At 39.5% G+C, this 18,220-nt stretch overlaps 1 protein-coding gene and 1 pseudogene across 1 annotated transcript in view; one reads left to right on the plus strand and one right to left on the minus strand.

Annotated features, from left to right (window-relative positions):
• The window catches only part of oxt (Xylosyltransferase oxt), a 184,932-nt gene that overhangs the window by 139,015 nt on the left and 27,697 nt on the right, over positions 1-18,220 (plus strand). Inside the window, exons 14-15 of the mRNA XM_070082367.1 lie at positions 17,520-17,639; positions 17,781-18,011. Of these exons, the coding sequence (XP_069938468.1) occupies positions 17,520-17,639; positions 17,781-18,011 (351 nt within the window). The remainder of the gene's footprint in view (positions 1-17,519; positions 17,640-17,780; positions 18,012-18,220) is intronic.
• On the minus strand, positions 4,331-4,449 carry LOC128687083 (5S ribosomal RNA; annotated as a pseudogene).

An 18,220-nucleotide genomic window follows, 5' to 3' on the forward strand; every position in this document is an offset into this window, starting at 1 on the left:
AGGGTCCAGAATAAACAAGAAAGACATTCCTGGCACTAAAATAACATTTCCTCTGTTCATTAGTCACGTCCCCATGCCCCTCTTACATTCTTTTGCTTTTCACTTTGAATTTTTATTCTCACAAAAAAATAGAAGATTTACTGTTATGCAGACTACTGCATTAGTGCAGAAATGGTATAAATAATATCAGCACACTTGTGAAAGAATATTAGACTCACCAGTTGATGTGTATTGGATGCATAGCATGATTTGTTTACTTTTGAACTTTGGTAAAAATCGAACATTTCTGCTACTTTGAGCTCAATTTCAAGGTACTTTTCATTGCAAAACCAGTCAAAATCATCTCAGTTTCTGTAATATGTCTTCCATTCTATAAAATGAGACCAGGAAAACTAGAATACAACAATAAATACCATACGAAAATACAGTACAAAGTTGCTGTTTTAATCCAAAATCATGGTCAAGTTTTTTTCTCATTACGCACTGTGTGCTGCAGGATTTTTTTTATACTGCGCACACTGACCACATAGACCCATTCTTTCATATGTAGGCCTACCAGCTTTCTCTCACTAGATTTGAGGGCGCTAGAATTTAGGCATACCAGTACGTCATGGACACTGGTGCGTAAGCCCTACTAATACGGCCGAAACCCTGAAAGGGTTAAAGATGTTGGGAATATACCTCTTAATATTATTGTGTACAATCTTAATGTTGATATTTTTGGTGCCACCTTCCTGTGAGTGTATACTGTCTTTCCATAATTATAGAAATCTTGATGTTAACCAGGTTGGTGTGATGGTGAGAGATACAGTGAACAGTGTGGATTCATCTTCACTGCATGTTGACCAATTGCAAAGATTCATAGTCCATTATGTGGAAACCCATAGTACAGTTGTGAATAGGGTATCAGCTTGTAAGGTGGAATAATACAGGGAAAATTTAATCTTGCAGTGGAAATCAGGGGCTCCTGTTCACCAGTCTAAATTACCTGCTTGATCATGTAACTGAATCTGCTTTGTATGCTTATGAATCCGCTTTCAGCTGTCCATGGCCTTCTTTGATTATTTTTGTGGGAAAATAAAGAATATTTGTTTGGACTTGAATTCATCTGAAGCAGGTGCAGAGTTCTCTGTTCTTCTTTTGGTTCATGATGTATCACAGATTTCTTTCTTTTTTTTTTTTTTTTTAATTTTCTCCAGTTAGCAAGGAAGGGGTTCTAATAAAGACATATTGTGCATCTATAAATGTTCAAAGTTGCTCACATATGACAGTGCTGTACCTTGTAAAACTGTGGTGATCAATCATTATTTTCGAAGTGGATGTTTTCCACAGTCAGTAAAGGTTTGGCTGCCTCTCAAGAAGCCTTTCCTTAATTCAGAAAACATTTTCCAGATATTATGCTGTTTCTATGTTTGTTCCTTTCTAAATTGATTGAATGTCCTGTTTTTGATGAGTTGTGTTCTTTTCTGGTGCATATTAATGTTTTACTCTGCATATTGATTATTTCATTCAACTAAGATGGCTTGGTACCAAATATTTGTTTAGGAAATGCTTTTCAGCCTGTTTTGTGCAACACTTCTGCATTTGATATCATTAATCATGGATTACTGGTAAGTCATCTTTTCAGCTGTAGCTTTTTGGGATACTGCATTGTCACGTCTAAAATCATATCTCTGTGTCAGTCATATGAAGTATTAGTCAGTGATTCTGTATCTAAACCAGCTGTGATGAATGGTTTGAAAAACCGACATGTTGAAGATTGAGACACTTATGCAGCATATGGGAATCTTTATTCAGGAAACGTTTCGCCACACAGTGGCTTCATCAGTCCAATACAAAGAGGAAGGCGTAAGGATAGGAGGAGAATGAGGTAATCAGTCCCTCAACCTGGAGTCGATGTGTTCAGTCCATCAATCTTCTACAAGATTGATGGACTGAACACATCGACTCCAGGTTGAGGGACTGATTACCTCATTCTCCTCCTATCCTTACGCCTTCCTCTTTGTATTGGACTGATGAAGCCACTGTGTGGCGAAACGTTTCCTGAATAAAGATTCCCATATGCTGCATAAGTGTCTCAATCTTCATCTAAACCAGCTCCTTTGCCCTATGGCCAGTATTATGTACCACTTATTTTAGTGGCTTAGCCTCACTGTTGGATGCTCACAGGGCTGATTATAATTTCTGGGTGACAGTTTGTAAGTCTACATCCATGATCTAAATGTAGTAGATGCAAAACACTGGTTTTGTTCTCCTTTGTTGAATATTCAGACTAGGATGCTAAATAGAAAATTTAAACTAAATGAGGGTAAGAAAGATTTTTATTGTCAAGAGAAAACTTCAGGAAGTACAGATTGGGGATTTTGGCACCATTGATTGTGGTACTGATAAACAGTGTCTTGGTCCTTATTCATTCTTTTGTTTTCTCTTGAATTGATTTTTGCAATTGTTTGTAAGTTGTAATTACTTGCTAACAAGACTTTAGTCTGTACTGAATCATGCAGGTAGACTGGTATTATTTGCTTCCAACTGGGGTTCCTACTAGTCTGTTTGTATGTTCTACTTTAAACTCTGTCTATTAAGTTACATGTAAAGTTATTAACTTTAATAAACCCAAGTATCTTGCTGATGTTGTACCTCTTTCATTGGGCTAGGGAATGCTTTTGTGAATTATATAATTACAGTGGACACTTTTAGACTCAGCCATGTGCTGTTGTGAAGAAAGCGTTCACAGAAAGAACCATTTCTTATGTATGTAGCTCCTAGATTGTTCATCATGTTACAAGTGTCTGCTAAGAGTCAGGAATTTGTTCATGCTTTCAAGTCTCAGTTGAAAACACATCTCTATTTTCTAGAACTTATGAACCTGATTATACTGTCTCTCTTAAATATGAATTATATTATTTCTTCTTCATTGTTGTTGCACTAGTGAATGTTTTAAAGAATAGGCACTCAATAAAAAATCAGTTTATTATTATTTTTATTTTATATTTTTAACACACTGGCTGTCTCTCCCAGGGTAGGGCGATGCAAAAAAGAAGAAACATTTTCATCCTCATTCACTGTCCTTCATAAATCTTACCTTGCTCACCAACAGTATGTCAAGTCATAAAAACCACTTGCTTCCGCTCTTTCATAAAACAAACACACAGACACAGGCACGCATGTATGCGAAAGTGAGTGACTGACACTGACTGGCTGGATATATGGAGGACGGATGTCCAAGCCCCTTGCACACAAAACCTCTTTTACCCCCTCCCTCCAGCCTTTCCTAGGTTGACCCCTACCCCGCCTTCCCTCCACTACAGCTTTATACACTCTCAAAATCATTTGGTTTCGTTCCATCCTCTCTACATGTCTGAACCACCTCAATAACCCCTCCTCAACCCTCTGGATAATAGTTTTGGTAATCCTGCACCTCCTCTTAATTTTCAAACTATAAATTCTTTGCATTATATTCACACCACACACTGCCCTCAGACACGACGTCTCCACCACCTCCAGCCTTCTCCTTGTTGCAACATTCACCACCCATGCTTCACACCATTATAAGAGCATTGGTATAACTATCCCCTTATACATTCCCCTCTTTGCTTCCATGGACAAAATTCTTTGTCTCTACAGACTCCTAAGTGCACCACTCACCATTTTCCCTTCATCAGTACTATGATTCACCTCATCTTTCATAGACCCATCTGCTGACACATCCACTCCTTAAATATCTGAATACATTCACCTCCTCCATACTCTCTCCCTCCAATCTGATATCCAGTCTTTGGTTACCTAATTTTTTTTTGTTCTTCTCATCACCTTACTCTTTCCAATACTATTCACTTTTAATTTTTTTCTTTTAAATACCCTACCAAACTTATCCACCAACCTCTGCAGTTTCTCTTCAGAATCTCCCAGAAGCACAGTGTCATCCACAAAGAGCAACTGTGACAACTCCCACTTTGTGTTAGATTCTTTATCTTTCAACCCCACCCCTTTTGCCAACATCCAAGCATTCATAAGAACATAAGAAAGGAGGAACACTGCAGCAGGCCTGTTGGCCCATACTAGGCAGGTCCTTTACAATCCATCCCACTAACAATACATTTGCCCAACTAATTTTCAATGCCACCCAAGAAATAAGCTCTGTTAACCCTATCCACTCATATGCAAGTCCCACTCAAATCCAACCCCTCTCACTCATGCATTTATCCTGCCTACATTTGAAACTACCCAAGGTTTTAGCCTCAATAACCCAACTAGGTAGACTGTTCCACTCATAACTACCCTATTTCCAAACCAATACTTTCCTATATCCTTTCTAAATCTAAACTAAAAATGCCAACAGCATTTGGTGTTCCCAGGCAGTCACCCATCCAAGTACTAACCAAACCCAACGTTGCTTAACTTCACTGATTGGACAAGAAGCGATGCGTTCAACGTGGTATGGCCGTTGACTAGTTCTCTTACAACTCCATCTATAAATATATTGAGCAACCATGGTGACATGACACATCCTCATCTATGGCATGCTTTTACTGCAAAATAATCTCCCACTCTCCTACATACTCAGACCTGAGCCTTACTACCCTCGCAGATACTCTTCACTGTTTTCAGTAACCTACCTCCTATTCCATACATTTGCAACATCTGCCCGTATATACAGTGGATCCTCGTTTTTCGTAATTAATCCATTCCAGAGAGTGTGACTATTATTGAAATTGACAATTTGCGAATTCATTTTCCCCATAAGAAATAATGTAAATCCAATTAATTTGTTCCAGACACCCAGAAGTATCAACAACAAAAGAATGAACATTCAACATGACAGTTACCTTTATTGAAGGCTGTTGTTGATGAATGGAAGAGAGGTTATTGTCTGGAAGGAGAATCCCCCTCCATAAGGACTCTAGTTCACTTCAGGGGTCACTTCCCTAGCCACTTCCCGAGCTTAAATATAAATTTACATTTACATGGGAGATTCTAAAGAAAAATTGCAAAGGTTAGTGGATGAGTTTGGGAGTGTGTGTAAAGGTAGAAAGTTGAAAGTGAACATAGAAAAGAGTAAGGTGATGAGGGTATCAAATGATTTAGATAAAGAAAAATTGGATATCAAATTGGGGAGGAGGAGTATGGAAGAAGTGAATGTTTTCAGATACTTGGGAGTTGACGTGTCGGCGGATGGATTTACGAAGGATGAGGTTAATCATAAAATTGATGCAGTAAAAAGATGAGTGGTGTGTTGAGATATATGTGGAGACAAAAAACGTTATCTATGGAGGCAAAGAAGGGAATGTATGAAAGAATAGTAGTACCAACACACTTATATGGGTGTGAAGCATGGGTTGTGAATGCAGCAGCGAGGAGGCGGTTGGAGGCAGTGGAGATGTCCTGTCTAAGGGCAATGTGTGGTGTAAATATTATGCAGAAAATTTGGAGTGTGGAAATTAGGAGAAGGTGTGGACTTAATAAACGTATTAGTCAGAGGGCTGAAGAGGGGTTGTTGAGGTGGTTTGGTCATTTAGAGAGAATGGATCAAAGTAGAATGACATGGAGAGTGTATAAATCTGTAGGGGAAGGAAGGCGGGGTAGGGGTCGTCCTCGAAAAGGTTGGAAGGAAGGGGTAAAGGAGGTTTTGTGGGCGAGGGGCTTGGACTTCCAGCAGGCGTGCATGAGCGTGTTTGATAGGAGTGAATGGAGACAAATGGTATTTGGGACCTGACGATCTGTTGGAGCGTGAGCAGGGTAATATTTAGTGAAGGGATTCAGGAAAACCAGTTATTTTTATATAGCCGGACTTGAGTCCTGGAAATGGGAAGTACAATGCCTGCACTCTAAAGGAGGGGTTCGGGATATTAACTGTTTGGAGGGATATGTTGTGTATCTTTATACGTATATGCTTCTAAACTGTTGTGTTCTGAGCATCTCTGCAAAAACAGTGATTATGTGTGAGTGAGGTGAAAGTGTTGAATGATGATGAAAGTATTTTCTTTTCTGGGTCACCCTGCCTCGGTGGGAGATGGCTGACTTGTTAAAAAAAAAAAATGCAGAGAAGAATGCCAAATAAATGTAAAGCACTAATAAAATGTATAAATGAACATTTAACATCACACTTACCTTTACTGAAGACTCTTGGTGTATGGCAGACAGGGCAGAGGGAGAGGAGGCGAGTTTATTGTTGGAGGAAATGACACTAATATCAACTCTATGGCTTATTTATCTATCACAATTCAACTAATAAACAATATTAATAACATAGAAACATGGAATATACTCTAGAATGAATAAAATAAGTCATTATGTATGTCATGAGAGGTGTTGTGTTGTGTTGTTGTTGGGTGAATAAGCCGTCCATAATGGTGGTGAAGCAGCAGCTGAGGCAGCGGTGTTTTCTGTAGCCCTGTATAACTCCAACAACATTGGCGGAGTTAGTAGAATCGCTGAATCACTGAAGAAGGCACCCTCTACCACCATCACTAGCACTCTCTACCACCATCACTACCACCCTCTGCCACAATCACAACTGCTACCATTCTACCACCACCACTTTCATATTTTTCTACAAACTTTTTCTTAAATTATATGTGTTTCTCACATTCTTTCTTTGGAGCCATGGTGACTTATTTAGCAGTTGCAAGCACTAAAATGAATGGAATATTATGAAACGTATCGTATGAACTCAAGGGATCATCCTCACTCACTGATAAATAATGGCGCACTGGCTGGGAATGGAGTGTGAGGCTGCTCTGGGCTGTGTGTACTCATCCCAGACGAACGACTATTTGCGAGTCAAACTACAATTTGTGAGTCAATGTTATGACGAAAAAAACGTTATGATTTCCGAAAATTATGACTTTCGAGCCTTATGATTATCAAGGGTCCACTGCATTACTAAATTTAAAAAGAGAAACTTTCGTTTTTCTTTTTGAGCCGGCCTGCCTTGGTGGGATACAGCCAATTTGTTGAAAGAAGAGAAGAAGAATTGTGAATTCCTAGGTAGTAGGTTGGTAGACATGATCCACTCAGGGAGGTACTTCTGTCCTGCCAAGTGAGTGTGAAACAGAAACCTGTAATTGTTTTACACGATGGTAGGTTGCTGGTGTCTTTTTCTGTCTCATAAACTTGCAAGGTTTCAGATATGTCTTGCTACTTCTATTTTTCACTTGAGTCACATTCCACATATACAGTGGACCCCCGACATTCGATGGCATCGGCATTCGATAAATCCGACATTCGATGCATTTTAACGCAAAAATTTCGCCTCGACATTCGATGGAAAACCCGACATTCGATACGATTCGTACGAGATGTGTCCACATGTAGCCTGAACTGCACTGTGTGTGCCAGTGTTTACAAGCCAGCCAGTGTGCGCGCATCTAAGGATACATTTGGTACATTCCATATTATCTATATTATCACTGTTTTTGGTGCTTGTTTCTGCAAAATAAGTAACCATGGGCCCCAAGAAAGCTTCTAGTGCCAACCCTTCGAGAAAAAAGGTGCTAATGACTGTTGAAATGAAGAAAGAAATAATTGCAAAGTACGAAAGTGGAGTGCGTGTGTCGGAGTGCATGATGATTTGATAAAGAAATTGCCTGCAACTAGTGGTGATGTGAGTGAATTTAAGGCCAGCAAAGGTTGGTTTGAAAGATTTAAGAATCATAGTGGCATACACAGTTTGGTAAGGCATGGTGAGGCTGCCAGTTCAAGTCCTAATGGAAGGGGATTCCCCTTCTAAACACTAACACCATCCACACACTCCCCTCCTCCCATCCCATCAATCATCACCAGATCTTCATTAAAGGTAAGTGTCAATTATTCTATTGTTATTAGTCTATTGTTATTGTTGTTATTGTAATTATTCTATTGCATTAAACTTAATATTTCATGTGGTAAAATTTTTTTTCATACTTTTGGGTATCTTTCACGGATTAATTTGATTTCCATTATTTCTTATGGGGAAAATTAATTCGACTTTTGATATTTTTGACATTCGATGGCTCTCAGGAACGGATTAACATCTAATGTCGGTGGTCCACTGTATGTACAAGCATATATATACACACCCCTCTGGATTTTCTTCTATTTTCTCACTAGTTCTTTTTTATTTCCTCTTATCTCCATGGGGAAGTGAAACAGAATTCTTCCTCCTTAAGCCATGTGTCATAAGAGGTGTTGCTGGGAGCAAGGGGCTGATAACTCCTTCTCCTGTATATATTACTAAATTTAAAAAGAGAAGTTTTCGTTTTTCTTTTTAGATCACCCTGCCTTTGTGGGATATGGCCAGTTTGATGAATTATAAATTTTATAGGTAGAAGGTTGGTAGACAGCAACCACGCAGGAAGGTACTGCCATCTTGCCAAGTGAGTATGAAACAGAAACCTGTAATTGTTGTACATGATGGTAGGATTTTTGGTGTCTTTTTTCTGTCTTATACACACAGAGGATAATAGGTATATCTTGCTACTTCTACTTAAGTCACGCTACACATGCATGTACACATATATATTTTCACACCCATTTGGGTTTTCTTCTGTTTTCTTAATATTTCTTATTCTTCTTTATTTCCTCTTATTTCCATGGGGAAGTGGAAAAGAATTCTTCCTCCATATGGTATGTGTGTCATAAGGGGTGACTAAAATCCTGGAGCAGGGGGCTAGTAACCCCTTCTCCTGTATAAATTACTAAATTTAAAAAGAGAAACTTTCATTATTCTTTTTGACCATCCTGCCTCAGTGGGATACGGCTGGTTTTTTGAAAGAAAGAAATTATTAAATTTAAAAAGAAGAACTTTCATTTTTCTTTTTAGGTCACCCTGCCTTGGTGGGATATGGCCAGTTTGTTGAAAAAAATTATAAACTTGCAGCAGTAACTGAACATTTTTCACTTAACCCTTTCAGGGTTTCTGACATTCGTACTAGTATGGCTTATGCACCAGGGTTTTTGTCGTACTAGTACGCCTAAATTCTAGCGCCCTCAAATCTAGTGAAAGAAAGCTGGTAGGCCTACGTAGGAAAGAATGGGTCTATGTGGTCAATGTGCGTAGTATAAAAAAAATCCTGCAGCACACAGTGCGTAATGAGAAAAAAAAACTTTGAGTGTTTTTAGTTTAAAACAGTGACTTTGCACTGTATTTTCGTATGGTATTTATGATGGTATTCTAGTTTTCCTGGTCTCATTTTATAGAATGGAAGACATATTACAGAAATTGAGATGATTTTGATTGGTTTTACAATGAAAAGTACCTTGAAATTGAGCTCAAAGTAGCAGAAATCTTCGATTTTTACCAAAGTTCAAAAGTAAACAAATCATGCTACGCGTTCAATACACGTCAACTGGTGAATCTAATATTCTTTCACAAGTGCACTGATATTATTTATACTATTTCTACACTGATGCAGTAGTCTGCATAGCAGTAAATCTTCTATTTTTTGTGAGAATAAAAATTCAAAGTGGAAAGCAAAAGAATGTAAGAGGGGCATGGGGACATGACTAATGAACAGAGGAAATGTTATTTTAGTGCCAGGAATGTCTTTCTTGTTTATTCTGGACCCTATTTGGAAATTGGCATCTTTTGAAATTTGTGTGAGACTGGCAAAATTGCTAAATTCTGACCACATTATTGGATAGTTGAAATCGGTAAATGGGTGGTTTCTTGTACTCATTCGATAGAAAAAACGGAGTTCTAGCGAAATAGTTATGATTTTTGTCGACTAGTGCACTGGAATTGGCCGAAAATAGGGCTCAAAGTGGGCAAAATCGCCGATGCGTAAACATCGTCGAGACCGCTAACTTTGCAAGAGCATAATTCCATAAGCTTTCCATCAAATTTCATACTTTTGGTGTCATTATGATCGGGAAAAGCTTCTCTATCTTTTCATAAGAAAAAATATTTTTTTTTTTTTTTTTTTAAATTTGTCGACCCCAAGAACAAGTCTGGGAGAGGGCCTGTCGACCCTGAAAGGGTTAATCTCTGGAGACCCCTGGGATGCAGCCCCTAAAGCCCATCTGGCCCTTGACCCATCCGCCAACAAGTCCAATCCTAAATATCTGAATACATTCACTTCCTCCATACTCCTTGCTTCAAATCTGATATCCAGTCTTTCATTGCTTAAATTATTTGTTACCCTCATGACCTTGCTCTTTCTCATGTTCACTTTTAATTTCCTTATTTTACATTCCCTCCCAATTTAGTCCACCAACCTTTGCAACTTCTCTTCAGAATCTCCCAAAAGCACAGTGTCATAGACAAAAAGCAACTGTGACCACTTTGTATGAGGTTCTGCATATTTTAATCCCACACCTCTCCCCAACACCCTGACATTCATTTCTTTTACAACCCCATCTATAAATATGTTTAACAACCATGTTGACAATACTCATTGCTGTCTAAGGCCTACTCTTACTGGAGAACACTCTCTCTCCTACATACCCTGACCCAAGCCTCACTATCTTCCTAACAACTCACAAGAGTTATTATTATTTTTTTTTTCAACAAACCAGCCATATCCCACTGAGGGAGGGTGGCCCAAAAAGAAAAACGAAAGTTTCTCTTTAAATTTAGTAATTTATACAGGAGAAGGGGTTACTAGGCCCTTGCTCTCGGCATTTTAGTCGCCTCTTACAACACGCATAGCTTATGGTGGAAGAATTCTGTTCCACTTTCCCATGGAGATAAGAGGAAATAAACAAGAACAAGAACTAGAAAAAAAATAGAAGAAAACCCAGAGGGGTGTGTATATATATGCTTGTACATGTATGTGTCTTGTGACCTAAGTGTAAGTAGAAGTAGCAAGATATACCTGAAATCTTGCATATGTATGAGACAGAAAAAAGACACCAGCAATCCTACCATCATACAAAACAATTACAGGATTACGTTTTATACTCACTTGGCAGGACGGTAGTACCTCCCTGGGTGGTTGCTGTCTACCAACCTACTACCTAGGAGTTATTATTATTATTATTATTATTATTATTATTGAATGCAGTTTTCTTTTTTTTCCTGTCAGTGGCTGGGTTTGATTGGCCCCAGTGACTGGGTGCAGGGCTTTGCTCAGTGCTCACAGTAAGAGATTGAACCAGTCCATATTAACCCTTCAACTGTCCAACCGTAGATCCACGTTTGCATGTGTAGCGCTCCAAACGTAGATCAACGTTTTATTTTTCATTCCTTTAAATTTGGCACAATAGGCTTGAGTCGCCTAGACATGAAAGAATGGGTCTGTGCACTCAGTGTGCGGATTATTAAAAAAATCTGGGAGCACTTAGTACCTTGTGGGAGCACCAGTTCAATTGAGCACCAGCTAGAGCAAATAGCATGGCAAACACCAGGGATTCACTGATGCCATGTCACATTAACACTCCCATTTTAAGAGGAAAGTAAAAACAGGTTAGATAAATACATGAGTGAGTGTGGGTTGGTGTGAGTTGGACCTGACTAGCTTGTGCTACTAGGTGTGATGTCATGCTCCTTCCTTCAATGGATGTGACCTGACTAGGTGGGTCATGGGTCTTAGCCAGGGGGGGGGAGGTGACATGTACCTACCTTGCATGGGCCAGTAGACCTACTGCAGTGTTCCTTCTTTCTTATTTTTATTTTTTTTTTTAACATACTTGTCGATTCCCACCAAGGCAGTGTGGCCCGAAAAAGAAAAACTTTCACCATCATTCACTCCATCACTGTCTTGCCAGAAGGGTGCTTTACACTACAGTTTTTAAACTGCAACATTAACACCCCTCCTTCAGAGTGCAGGCACTGTACTTCCCATCTCCAGGACTCAAGTCTGGCCTGCCGGTTTCCCTGAATCCCTTCATAAATGTTACTTTGCTCGCACTCCAACAGCACATCAAGTATTGAAAAGCATTTGTCTCCATTCACTCCTATCAAACACGCTCACGCATGCCCGCTGGAAGTCCAAGCCCCTTGCACACAAAACCTCCTTTACCCCCTTCCTCCAACCTTTCCTAGGCCGACCCCTACCCCGCCTTCCTTCCACTACAGACTGATACACTCTTGAAGTCATTCTGTTTTGCTCTATTCTCTCTACATGTCCGAACCACCTCAACAACCCTTCCTCAGCCCTCTGGACAACAGTTTTGGCAATCCTGCACCTCCTCCTAACTTCCAAACTACGAATTCTCTGCATTATATTCACACCACACATTGCCCTTAGACATGACATCCCCACTGCCTCCAGCCTTCTCCTCGCTGCAGCATTCATCACCCATGCTTCACCCCCGTATAAGAGCGTTGGTAAAACTATACTCTCATACATTCCCTTCTTTGCCTCCAAGGACAAAGTTCTTTGTCTCCACAGACTCCTAAGTGCACCGCTCACCCTTTTTCCCTCATCAATTCTATGATTCACCTTATCTTTCATAGACCCATCTGCTGACACGTCCACTCCCAAATATCTGAATACATTCACCTCCTCCATACTCTCTTCCTCCAATCTGATATCCAATCTTTCATCACCTAATCTTTTTGTTATCCTCATAACCTTACTCTTTCCTGTATTCACTTTTAATTTTCTTCTTTTACATTTTTTTTTTTTTCAACAAGTTGGCTGTCTCCCACCGAGGCAGGGTGACCCAAAACAGAAAGAAAATCCCCAAAAAGAAAATACTTTCATCATCATTCAACACTTTTACCACACTCACACATTATCACTGTTTTTGCAGAGGTGCTCAGAACACAACAGTTTAGAAGCATATACGTATAAAGATACACAACATATCCCTCCAAACTGCTAATATCCCAAAACCCCTCCTTTAGAGTGCAGGCATTGTACTTCCCATTTCCAGGACTCGAGTCCAGCTATATAAAAATAACAGTTATTATGCATAATGTAAATTACCTAGGATAACCCAAAAATTCCAGGCAGTGATAGACAGACAGAGAGATAGAAAGACAGAGAGACAGAAACATGTTTGTGTGTATCAATGAAAACAAATAAAGCCAGGGTTCCCCGAGCGCCCATTTATCAAATGTCACCGAGCTGATAACAGATGCCATAACACGGTTCTTCAAGGAGTGCGATATACATATACTCCAGGCAGACAGATAAGCAGAGACAGACAGACAGGCAGACAGACAGACAGACAGAGAGACAAGACATGTTTGTGTGTAACAGTGATAAATAGAGCAAGGGTTAGCGGGAGTAGTGGGCATTTATCAGATGTCTCTAGACTGTCAACAGTATAGGGATGCCTTTCATAACACCATGCTTCAAGGTATGTGCCAGGGTATCTAAAACATTGCTGGGACCTATAAATACTTTGTATATATTTCTAGACAATAGTAAATAACCTAGGCAGGTGTAAATGTTCGCCTGTCAATGTGATTGTGACTATTTGAGCACTATTTCAGTACTTAATATTAGTGTCAGAACAAAGATTGGCTATGAAATTACAAGAACTATTACGAATTGTAATTATCAGAACATAAAAAATATATAAATTAAAATAAAAATGAGAAAAAAAAAGGTATATTGGCAATACTTCTGCAAGCGGCAGGAGTCGATGTTGCCGACAGGTGAGCATCCAGAGCCAACTTCACGGTCTTATATCTCAATAAGTATTGACCCTAAATTTTTTTTTTAATCCTATAACATGTAGAAAAATGTACTCTTCATTTTAAAAGAAAATACAATTTTTTTATTTTTCAAAATACAGTGGACCCCTGATTCACGTTATTAATCCGTTCCTGAGAGCTCATCATAAAGCAAAATTATCGGAAAGCGAATCAGTTTTCCCCATAAGTAATAATGGAAATCAAATTAATCCATGCAAGACACCCAAAAGTATGAAAAAAAAAACTTTTACCACATGAAATATTAAGTTTAATGCAGTAGAATAATTACAATAACAATAATAACAATAGAATAATCACAATAGAATAATTGACACTTACCTTTAATGAAGATCTGGTGATGATTGATGGGATGGGAGGAGGGGAGAGTGTCAAAGTTTTTAATGTTTAGAAGGGGAATCGCTGTTTTGTAATCACAGTTGCACCTTTTGCAAGAACAGCTTCTTTGATTGCCGTTTTCCTGCTCACTATAGTAGAGATGGTTGATTGGGATTTACTATACAACTTGGCCAGGTCCGACACACGCACTCCACTTTCATACTTTGCAATTATCTCTTTCTTCATTTCAATAGTCATTAGCACCCTTGGTCTCGATGGGTTGGCACTAGAAACTTTCTTGGAGCCCATGGTGACTTATTTTGCAGAAACAAGCACCAAAAACAGTGATAATATGGATAATATGGAATGTACCGAATGTATCCTTAGATGCGCGCACACTGGCTGGCTTGTAAACACTGGCACATATGGGGCAGTTCAGGCCACATGTGGACACGTCTCGTACGAATCGTATCACATACCGGGTTTTGTAACGGGAACCGAGGCAAATTTTTTGTGATATAATGCTTCGGATACCAGATTTATCGGATACCGATGACTTCGCGAACCGGGGGTCCACTGTATTCAGAGTGCCACACGAGTGAACGTAGATCTACGTTTAGACAGTTTAACCCTTTCAGGGTCGCCATGCCCTCTCCGAGACTTGTTCTCAGGGTCGCCAAATTTAAAAAAAAAAATTATTTTTTCTTATGAAGGGATAGAGAATCTTTTCCCAATCATAATGACACTAAAAGTATGAAATTTGATGGAAAACTTACGGAATTATGCTCTCGCGAAGTTAGCGGTCTCGACAATGTTTACGCATCGGCAATTTTGCCAACTTTGAGACCTATTTTTGGCCAATTCCAGTGTACTAGTCAACAAAAATCATAACTATTTCACTAGAACTCCATTTTTTCTATCGAATGAGTACAAGAAACCACCCATTTACTGATTTCAACTATCCAATAAAGGGTCAGAATTTAGCAATTTTGCCAATTTCACACAAATTTCAGAAGATGCCAATTTCCAAATAGGGTCCAGAATAAACAAGAAAGACATTGTTGATAAATTAGACACATGTGCAACTCTTGGGTATCTTTATTGAGGAAACGTTTCGCCACACAGTGGCTTCATCAGTCCATACGTAGGAGAAACTTGAAGAACAGGAGGAGAATGAGGTAATCAATCCCTCAACCTTGAGTCGATGTGTTCAGTCCATCAGTCTTGAATAGAATACGGCATATGAGCGGAGAAGCAGCTTATAAACCGTATGGCAGGAGAGGTGCAGCAGTCATAGGTGGTGTCACATTTGTTCAATGTGGAAGTAGGTCGTGCCCAAGAATTAGGCAAGCGAAGAATTCCTAAGTATTAAGATCCCAAGATTGATGGACTGAACACATCGACTCAAGGTTGAGGGACTGATTACCTCATTCTCCTCCTGTTCTTCAAGTTTCTCCTACGTATGGACTGATGAAGCCACTGTGTGGCGAAACGTTTCCTCAATAAAGATACCCAAGAGTTGCACATGTGTCTAATTTATCAACATGTTGGTTCTCTGAACCATTCATCTACAAAGAAAGACATTCCTGGCACTAAAATAACATTTCCTCTGTTCGTTAGTCATGTCCCCATGCCTCTCTTACATTCTTTTGCTTTCCACTTTGAATTTTTATTCTCACAAAAAAATAGAAGATTTACTATTATGCAGACTATTGCATTAGTGCAGAAATGGTATAAATAATACCAGCGCACTTGTGAAAGAATATTAGACTCACCAGTTGACGTGTATTGGACGCATAGCATGATTTGTTTACTTTTGAACTTTGGCAAAAATCGAAGATTTCTGCTATTTTGATCTCAATTTTAAGGTACTTTTCATTGTAAAACCAGTCAAAATCATCTCAATTTCTGTAATATGTCTTCCATTCTATAAAATGAGACCAGGAAAACTAGAATACCAGTGCAAAGTCTCTGTTTTAAACCAAAAACACTGTCAAAGTTTTTTTTCTCTCATTACGCACTGTGTGCTGCAGGATTTTTTTTATACTGTGCACACTGACCACATAGACCCATTCTTTCATATGTAGGCCTACCAGCTTTCTCTCACTAGATTTGAGGGTGCTAGAATTTAGGCATGCTAGTACGTCAAAAACCCTGGTGCGTCAGCTGTACTAGTACGTCCGAAACCCTGAAAGGGTTAAGGGTTAACTAACTTTTTCAAGATCTCCACAACACCTGTCTCTGTGTCTACTACCATCACCTCACCAAGCACAGTGTCCCACCTTGTGACATCTGCCTCTGGGTCTACCATTACGTCACCAGGAACACGGATGCACCTTGTAACACCTGTCTCTGGGTCTGCTACCATCACTTCACCAAACACACTGACCCACCTCATGACTCCTGTTGGCCTCCTCTCCTTTTGCTCCTGTTAGCCCTTTGACCTCTCCTTGCTCTGGTTGTTCAGGGTAGCAATCTTTTACTCTTCTCAACATGACACTACCATCATCTGCTGTCAGTGATATGGGGTCTGACCCCGAGGACCTTTCAACTTTTCTCACAGCAGTTAAAGCTTGTTCCTTAACCTCTACCATTCTGTGAATCCAACTTCCAGCCTTTTTTGGCATGTAATTATATGTTTTTATGTTGTATCCTGTCATTATATTTGGTTTCTTGCCATGGGTTTTGTACAGTTATGTGCATTTGGGAGACAGGCTCGGGCATGTAGTACTGGCTCTGGCATGGGGTCTTAGGTCATCTGGAACCTAACCTCCCATTATTTTATTATTGTGAAAAATGGGGGTTCACATAATGATTCACATTATACAGAATTTTCTGGAAAGCATCCTCTTTTGTTAAACAAGGGACAGGTATGTAGATGAATGGTTCAGAGAACCGACATGTTGATAAATTAGACACATGTGCAACTCTTGGGTATCTTTATTGAGGAAACGTTTCACCACACAGTGGCTACATCAGTCCATACAGAGGAGAATCTTGAAGAACAGGAGGAGAATGAGATAATCGGTCCCTCAACCTTGAGTCGATGTGGTCAGTCCATCAATCTTGAATAGAATACGGCATATGAGCGGAGAAGCAGCTTATAAACCAAGATACCGAAGAGTTGCACATATGTTTAATTTATCAACATGTCGGTTCTCTGAACCATTCATCTACAATCCTGTCAGACACTGCAACTTCTTGGGATCTTAATACTTGGGAATTCTTCGCTTTCCTAACCCTTGGGCACGACCTACTTCCACATTGGACAAATGTGACACCACCTACGACTGCTGCACCTCTCCTGCCTACGGTTTATAAGCTCCTTCTCCACACTTATGCCGTATTCTATTCAAGATTGATGGACTGACCACATCGACTCAAGGTTGAGGGACTGATTACCTCATTCTCCTCCTGTTCTTCAAGATTCTCCTCTGTTTGGACTGATGAAGCCACTGTGTGGCGAAACGTTTCCTCAATAAAGATACCCAAGAGTTGCACATGTGTCTAATTTATCATCAAGGGACAGGTATTTAAGTACCCTTAGTGGTGAATTTCTGAGGTTTTGTTGAAGGAACATTATCAAATTGAAAACAGATTTTTTCAATTGTTTCAGGGACTGCTGATAGAATATGTTGGTAACATTGATGGCCTGGGGATATTCTCACTCGAGACTTGGATATTTCCACATGTTAAATATAGGCTTCCTTTTGAGAAAGCAAACCATAGATTAATTGTAAGTATTTTTTAATATTCCTATATATTGTAATGGAAAGTGAAATGCTGTTGTGCCAATTTTAATGCTACTCAGATATTTTTTTACCCTTGAGGAAACTTTCTACAATGTAATACTTATTGCTGCTTGTGTTTCCATCAGGACTTAGAAGTAGGAGCAGATTTTGATGTGAAAGAACAAGTCTTTCGCAGTTTTGGTGGAGCTTTGGGTCCAAACAGTGACATCACTGTGGTTACGCGATGGTCTGGAGGGGTAACAGGTGATGGAAAAGTCGCTGGGGAGGACACTGTACAGTACCCACTTCTTGTTCTCAGTGATCCAACGTCGGCTCTTGCTGCTGCTGAGAAGATCACCCTGGAACCTGGAGAACAGGTCTTGTCATGTTTCCACCTGTAATTTATTGGCTTAATTTTATTTAGACTTTCTCAGTTTTTCCAGGACTTGAATCTTGGACTCATTAAATTGTAATAACACCATTGCAAACAAATCATAGATCCGTCCTCCCTATGGTATATAGAAATATACCTAGTTGGAGTAATCTTGTTAGGACTGCATGGTTCAGTGGATAACACTCTGGCCTG

The sequence above is a fragment of the Cherax quadricarinatus genome, chromosome 7 (assembly GCF_038502225.1).
Source record: "Cherax quadricarinatus isolate ZL_2023a chromosome 7, ASM3850222v1, whole genome shotgun sequence".
Taxonomy (NCBI): Eukaryota; Metazoa; Arthropoda; class Malacostraca; order Decapoda; family Parastacidae; genus Cherax; species Cherax quadricarinatus.